At 35.4% G+C, this 8,101-nt stretch overlaps 1 protein-coding gene across 2 annotated transcripts; it reads right to left on the bottom strand.

Moving 5' to 3' along the window:
• Nucleotides 1–208: 208 nt before the first annotated feature.
• On the bottom strand, nt 209–7,809 carry LOC123692714 (sulfite oxidase). 2 transcript variants are annotated; one of them, XM_045637490.1, is made up of 11 exons: nt 7,541–7,809; nt 7,178–7,329; nt 6,722–6,833; nt 6,185–6,363; nt 5,687–5,840; nt 5,269–5,464; nt 4,674–4,805; nt 3,363–3,555; nt 2,118–2,318; nt 1,608–1,777; nt 209–1,257 (listed from the first exon to the last, which is right to left on the bottom strand). In XM_045637490.1, the coding sequence occupies exons 1-11, from the start codon at nt 7,564–7,566 to the stop codon at nt 1,126–1,128; spliced, it is 1,647 nt and encodes a 548-aa protein (XP_045493446.1). In that variant the 5' UTR covers nt 7,567–7,809; the 3' UTR covers nt 209–1,125. The 2 variants fall into 2 exon arrangements, with proteins under 2 accessions (XP_045493446.1, XP_045493454.1); XM_045637498.1 differs by having other exon boundaries at nt 3,363–3,552.
• Between the last annotated feature and the right edge of the window lie 292 nt (nt 7,810–8,101).

Genomic DNA, 8,101 nt, shown 5'->3' with positions numbered 1-8,101 from the left:
CTATGATGTTAGCTATCTTGTCCTGCGAGGTTGCTGGTGTTTTACAAGTAACCCTGTATAATGAGTGCCACCACATAATACTATAATAAAATCGTAAGAAAGCCAAAACAGTACATTGAATTTTTTAAGCTATTACATAGCTTCTATCGCGGGCCTTGAGCGCGGGCACCGAATCTAGAAATTCCGTAACGAAAAAACCTCACGCTCCCCACTCCGACGGGCACGGAGGTGTGGCTTGAAGGCATAGCATGCAATAGCTTTACCGCGGCAGTCCCCGAGTGCCACACGTCTTTTTTTTAAAATGAATATTTGGGACGTGATCAACAATCGAGATCGAAGCCAGAAATATAGTTTACAGAATTTGTTTGTCTTTCTAAATTCAAAAAAGTACTGCACGGATATGGCTGAGAAAGGACATGGGATAATTTTATCCCGGAAATTCCACGGGAACGGGAACTATGCGGATTTTTCTTTAACTACGTGGGCGAAGCCGCTGGCGGAAAGCTAGTATATTTATAAAATACTAAGTATTATTCCCCGCAACGCGTCCATCCATAAAGAGACTGAATACAATAACAAATAAATAAAAACAAGAACGTATAAAATGAATGCCGAAAGCCGGTCTTGAGTTTGTGCTTAGCCCCATATTTGGCGATTTATTTTTATTTTAATATCGATAAGAAAGCTTATAATTACTAATAAAATTTCTAAAAAATGTGAGCAACTTAACAACTTTAATCTTACAAGTTAAATCTGTGATTTTTTAAATCTATGACCAGACGTAAATCGTAATTATTTATGTGAGTAATATTTTAATCTGCAAATCTAAATGTTATTTTTTTATTCTTAGATATTGTTTTCGCACTTCTACTGTGTTGTTATTGTACAAACACATAAATAAAATTAATGAAATATAAGGATAGTGATTGGGTATTATCATAGATATTTTCCAACTTTTGAATTATTTTTACTACATTTTTTTTACTCTACGTTCGTACTATGAATGACAAAAAGGACAAGCGTTTGATCGAATCAGTTAAATCCTTTAAAAAAAGGGGACAAATATTTTTTCACATTTTGTACCATAGAGCAAGGGATAGACACTTTTTAACCCATGTTTATTGTTTATTTATGTATTAAATTGATCTTCACTCTATGATACGCGTTCCCGAGTATCCCTCGAATGTTCCAGATGTCGTCGAACTTCTCTGGTTGAGTGTTGAAATTACTATCCGTTGCTTTCACCCATATCTCCAACTAGAACAAATTTTAGACATTAAAAATTCAAGAGTTACATAAATCTTGTAATAAGTAGAACATCTGTAATTCATTTTTGAGTTCTAAGTAATTTCAGTTTAGTAGATTTCTGCGCTTGAAAATCGAAGCCCGCTTATTAGTTACTATGCATGCAACGTTAATAAAAGAAATCGGGCTTGTGTATGATTCTTGTTTTTATGTTAACTTGATCTATGAAATAAGCATAAATACAAAAAAAAAAAAAAAAAACTAATCGAATCACTTCACTGTGTTTGTCCAGACTCTAGAGCGTCGTTGCTGATGTATGGTTACTAAAAAACAAACAAAAAATACAAAAAATCTACTCCAACCTGTTTACTATTTTTGTCTACTGGTAACTGTAAGCTCCATAGAGTCCACGCATAGTGTCGACGATGAGGCGCACTGTGGGAGCGTAATTCCGCTTCGATCCAGTTTTTCCCAGCATCAGAGCTTATATCCACGCGAAGGATTTTAGCACCACCGCCGGAGTATGCGTACCCTGTAAAGTGTAAATAGTTTTATATTCGTTTATTATAACCATATGGAGGTATCAAAGTTAATTTTTTATTTTACACTCAGGCAAACTCAAACTCATTTTTCTATGTACATTTTATAATCTCATAAATTATAGAGTAGTGATGATAGCGGAACAATTTATAGAAAAACAGCGTGTGTGCCGAGCACACGTGTCAGAAGTAAAATTCTATGCCAAAATTTAAAGATACCAAAATTGTCGCCTTATTCCATGACGAGATGGTATTGCCATGACGCGACCTTGCAATTTATTCTCAACGCGCCTAAAGAAGGTTCTCTTAAAAAATGCAATTATATTATCTCACCCTTCAGCTCAATATGTCCATCTTTGACCTCGACAGTGTCCCCATCACAGGGAGAGCACATGGCAGACGTGACCGGTAAGCTGTAGACGGGCGGCGCGGTGCTGAAGTCCGCTGTCTCCCACGTCTTGCTGGCGTTGAACGAGCGGTAGTCCTGCTGGTGCCAGTGGGAGGGGCTCTCGTCGGTGGATATCGTTATGGATTCTGTAACAAGAATATGTATTAAATATTGACTACTTCCACATCGATAGAATAAACTCATTCCGCTTTATTAAAGTGTTTTATTGTGATTGTTGATAATCTGAGTTCATAATCGAATATGAGTATATTTTTCATTATATAAACATGATAATTGAAAAGTTATGAAATAGGACGTCACAGCAGGTCCGTGCCATGTGTAGCCGGATCGACGTGTTGAATCGATCGCCTGTTTCGTTTAAATGACTCTAATTCTACCTACCCATCTTTACGACTCTTCACGTTCACCAAGTTACTTAGCAGTTAACACTGTGTACCTAACCAACTTTACCGCTATACATAACCAATTGTTCGAAAAGGCATTTAACACTGTGTACCTAATCTACTCTACGACCAGTCTACAACTCCATACGCTTACCAAGCTGCATAAGACTACGCAACAAACAAACTCTAAGTTACCGCTCTACAACTCTATACGCTCACTAAGTAACGCATCACTGCGCAACTAACCGACTCTACCGCCGCTCTACAACTCTACACTTACCAAGCTCTTTAACACTGCACACTTAACCGACTCTACCGCTGCTCTACAACTCTACAAGCTTACCAAGGTATTCTACATTGTACACCTAACCGACTCTACCACCGCTGTACAATTCGACAACTCTACCAAGGTACTACATTGTACACCTGACCGACTCTACCACCGCTGTACAACTCTACCAAGGTACTACATTGTACACCTAACCGACTCTACCACCGCTGTACAATTCGACAACTCGACCAAGGTACTACATTGTACACCTGACCGACTCTACCACCGCTGTACAACTCTACCAAGGTACTACATTGTACACCTAACCGACTCTACCACCGCTGTACAACTCTACCAAGGTACTACATTGTACACCTAACCGACTCTACCACCGCTGTACAACTCTACCAAGGTACTACATTGTACACCTAACCGACTCTACCACCGCTGTACAATTCGACAACTCTACCAAGGTACTACACTGTACACCTAACCGACTGTACCGCTACACTCACCCAGCCACTTGACGCTGCGCACGGCGGGCGCGCCGGGCACGAGCGCGCGCAGCGGGCGGCCGTGGTCCGGCGGCAGCGGCTCGCCGTTCATGCGCGTCGCGAGCAGCACGTCCGCCAGCGGGTCCAGCGCCATGTGCAGCGGGATGGATGTGCTGAACTGCTCGCCGGTCGCGTCTATGTCCGCGCCCGCCAGCTTTACAACGAAAAAAAAATATAAAGTAGGAAGATTAGCAAGATTATGCAAATTTTGCACGCCTCATAAGCGAAGCGTTGAGGTGGGTACTACTGTCACTTCGCGCAAAACATCTGATTTTTCAAACTTAAAATGTCTTTATGTATCATACATTGCACTTGTAAGATAATACATACACACACATATTAAGAAAAAACACTATTTTTAACGTTCATGATATTTTTGATGTCATTTTTGTTATTTAAACTAGTTAAAAAACAGTTTAAAAAAGTTCTGCCTTGGACGTCCGTGTGTCTGTATGTGCGGAGGATTTTCTTGTTAACACGATAGCGACAGAAATACTTTACTAATCGAGCCTTTTTTTTTCTCTTACGCTTGTGTATGCTCAGGAATAGAACCCTTTCATTTTTCAGGGTCTGATTCGATGTGGTTTAATTGTTATTAAATAAACAAAAAAATATCGACTTTTTTTATATTTATAGTGTACTCAAAATTCACCATTATAAACTCGATTCTTTATACTATAAGCCAAGGTTTAAAAAAATAAGTTGGTAGTCAGTCCCTTAAACCTGCGCAGTTTCACATCTAGGTGGGGCCACAAGAAAAATAGCTCAATTATTACGGTACCGCTTTCTTTACTTTTCCAACTGTTTTGAGACAGTACAAGAGCATTGGCACATGAGAACAAGTGTATCTACATACTTATATTATATACACCTTTATAAATAATCAATTTTATTGTAAGGGATGAGATTATGAGGCGTGCACTTTTGGATTAAAGTTTCATCCCAATTATTTCACATATTAGATTCATGAAAAAAAACAGTTTCACCCGCGTGGCTCCGCATCTGTTGGTCTTATATGGCGTGATGATATAATATGTCCTTCCTCGATAGATGGGCTATCCAACACCGAAAGAATTTTTCAAATCGGACCAGTAGTTTTTGAGATTAGCGCGTTCAAACAAATAAACTCTTCAGCTTTATAATATTATTATAAATGTGTGACCATTTTTTACAAATTCCTTAGGACTACACAATTTAAAACATTGCATCTCAGAAAATACACTTATACACATCTATATTTTTTCCAAAAAATAAATATTACTACAAACTTACAATAACATGCTTCCCCTCAGTATCATTAGGATCCACGCCACAGTACAGCAGCACGTCTCGCAGATACACGCCCGTCCACGTTGCGTTGCTTATCGCACCGACCGTCCAACTCAACCCTTTCACTGGTTTCACCTGCAACCGTGATTATACTGCGAAATTATTATAATGTGAGCTATTTCTTTAAGCAAATGAGTAACTGTATTTATCTATCGTCAGAATTTTCATTAACATAAGCAAGGAAATGTTACGGTCCAAGGTCCTCCTTGTGGTACGCCTATTTTTAAATAGCACATAATAATTCAATATTATGTAACATGATTTTAATTCTACAATAAAATTTACTAGCATTTAAAGAATAGGCTATATTTTCAACATAACTATTTGTTATAATTTTTTTTATTGTTTAAATTTATTTATTTATTTATAAATAAATTAATCGAAAACAGAATAAAATGCAAATGTCAAGTGTAACAAAAACTTTATTGAGAACATATAAAAAGTTAATTTGCAACAAAACAAGTTTTTATCCTCGAAATATGATATATAAACACTTATTTTCAAATTGTTTAATAAATTATTTAAAAAACATAGGTACCTTATTCATTTCACTGCGTCTATTTCCCGCGCACATCAAGGCGGCGCTCACTTCAACTTTTTTAAACTTTTTCTCCAATTGTGTCAGACTGAATTCGTAGCTTTTATTCTTAGCCCCTTTTATATGTATCTTCAATTTGTGCTTGCTTGGGTCTATCGGTGGAACCGGCATGTGTTGGCGCACGTAAAATAGATCGCTAAAAATATTAAATTTAATGAAAATAGAACAAAAAAATATACTCCACAAAGAAACAGCCTTGTCTTGAGTTTTAAAATTTATAATTCAAACAAAAACTGCAGAGAAGACATTTTTATGTTACATATTATTTTTTCTTTTTATCCTTCACATCTTTCGCGCAATCGCTTTTAGAATTTAATAAATGACTGATACTTTTAATATTATTTTTAAAGATATTTACTTTGGCGTGTCGAAGTTATCTACTTGTTCGTCTGCCGGTATCTCTGCATTAAAAGGCTTAGCCGTTTTGACTACAAGTCTTTTGTCTCTATGCGGTTCTTGCGCCCACAGTTCATCATCAGAATGATCTACTACATCATCATCATGGAGATTACCTTTAATAAGAAAAAGAGAGGTTTGTGATAAAAATTTTTTGGCTTAATGAGGTGTATTTTCTGAGTCCCCAGTTTGATGGAATAAATAAACATTGCATATAATATGATGATTGACAAAATTAGCCGTGGCGATAAGTGCAGTAATCAATGCACTCATATGGAAACATTGTATCTCAGAAAATATACATCTATTCACTTTTAATATTTACTCATTATTCTGATAGAACTTTGCGTCCTGTCTTTGTCAATTTTACCCTCAAATATTTGTAACAATTGCAACATTTTTGCATTAACCCATTGTGAATGATCACTGCAAATATTTTATATCATAAAATAAACCTTACCTATTCTATAAGACTCCAGTAAATCATACACTTGCTTTGTCCTGTGCATGCCATAAACGTTCCAAAAGGGCTCAATACTGTAGCCTCCAGCATTCAGAATCTGTTTCCCTCCAGGGTGTGAAGGGAGAAACTCAGTGACGTCATATACACCGTGTTTGTATGTGACCCAGAAATTTGATCTAATGGATAATTAATTAAAAAATAGTTACAGAGAAAAAAAAATATATCCCTACGAATATTATAAATGCTAACATAACTGTCTGCCTATTTATTTCTTCTTCACACCTAAACCGATGAGCTAATTTAGATGAAATTTGGTACACATTGTTGGCCTGAGAAATGACAAAGGATAGGTTTTATCCCGGCAAACCTACAGGAACAAGAACTTTGCAGGTTTTCATTTAACTTTACATGGGAGGAAAGCTAGTAAATCATTTAAAACAAAAACATACCCTATTCATACTATGAATCATACTTCAAAGGTACACTGAAAATATTATTTTTAGCGATTGTAGGGTAAAAATATTTAGTATTTACCTATCAGCATGTTTGCTGACTTCTTCAGCTCTATATGTGGGCAAGTCTGGTCTTTTCACACCTATTTCAATTAGCTCCTCTTTTGAATCTTTTTGTTTCTTTTCTATTTTCTCTGAAATAATCAAACATAATATGGTTATATTAGTATTATTAGAAAGCAATGGTTTAAATTTATGTTGGTTTTATAAAGGTAAACAATTGAGACATTTTATTTTATGAAATATAATTCACAAAAAATTTAAAAATGTGCACCAGTTTTTTTGTCCTCTTAGCACCTGGATAAAATAAAGCCTACATCTATGTCTTTATGATCTTACTGTATTTTTAAAATCAATCAAATCATAATTATAAAATGAGCTTTAATAAATTTTGTAAACAATCTTTAATGTTTTGATGAAAACATGATGTGGGGTTGTGTTTTAATAAAAAAGTAGGTTTAATAATGAATTAGAATACCTTTTACAGCAGATCCAACGAGCACAGAACTGAATACAATTGCTGTTGCTTTACCAAACCTAGATCTATTATAATTTCTATGTTCTTCATAATATTGATTTCTGACTAGAATCGGAGCAAATTTGATCAAATTGTTCTGTCTTAGAATTGTTCTGGAATATAAGAGAAAATCACCAGTTGAGCATTATTATGTAGATAATTAAAATATAAATGTTTAGCAAACATTAGTAGAGAATATGTAAATGGAATGTTTGCGTAGAGTAAGTAAATATATTTACGTGTGTTATAGTATGTTTTAAATAAAATTTTATCTATTTCTCAATAAATATAGATCGAAACTTTAAATACTATGTGCCCGCTTACCTTAAAAATAAAGTTTTTAGTGACATTGTGGAAGTAAAACGTAAATAAATCAAGCAATTATACGTCGTGACAAACAAGCCGCGTAATTACTGTAACCTCTAGTTACGCCATCACGGTATCTTATCACAAAAAGTAAACAGAGGAAAATGATTTATTAACTAACAAGATAGATGATAAAACTGTTGCAATACATATATTTGTTGGTTTTATTTTATTTTTAAAGTGTTGTGAACTTATGAACTTGCCACTGTTATTTGTCTGTTGTCAACTGTCGGTTGTCATCTAAGAGCAATAAGGTTGTCATAGATCAGCTGTTCACACCTAAGAGCAATTTATTGCTCTTTTGTTAGGTTCACACAAGAGATATAAGCTTCTTGGGTTCACACGCTGTTCATGTGTCACGTGTGTCACCATTAAGTCACATATATTGACAGCTGACATTTGACATTACTTTCTATTTCACAGAAAAGAAAATCTATACTAATCTATACATATTATAATAAATCTGTAGAAGGGTCAATTCTGTACATTGAAAAAATTGAAAAAATAAATAGCAGGGGG

This window comes from Colias croceus, chromosome 1, assembly GCF_905220415.1.
Source record: "Colias croceus chromosome 1, ilColCroc2.1".
In the NCBI taxonomy this organism is placed as follows: domain Eukaryota; kingdom Metazoa; phylum Arthropoda; class Insecta; order Lepidoptera; family Pieridae; genus Colias; species Colias croceus.
Note: the sequence above shows the minus strand (reverse complement) of the source record. Positions and strands in the feature narration are given on the sequence as shown.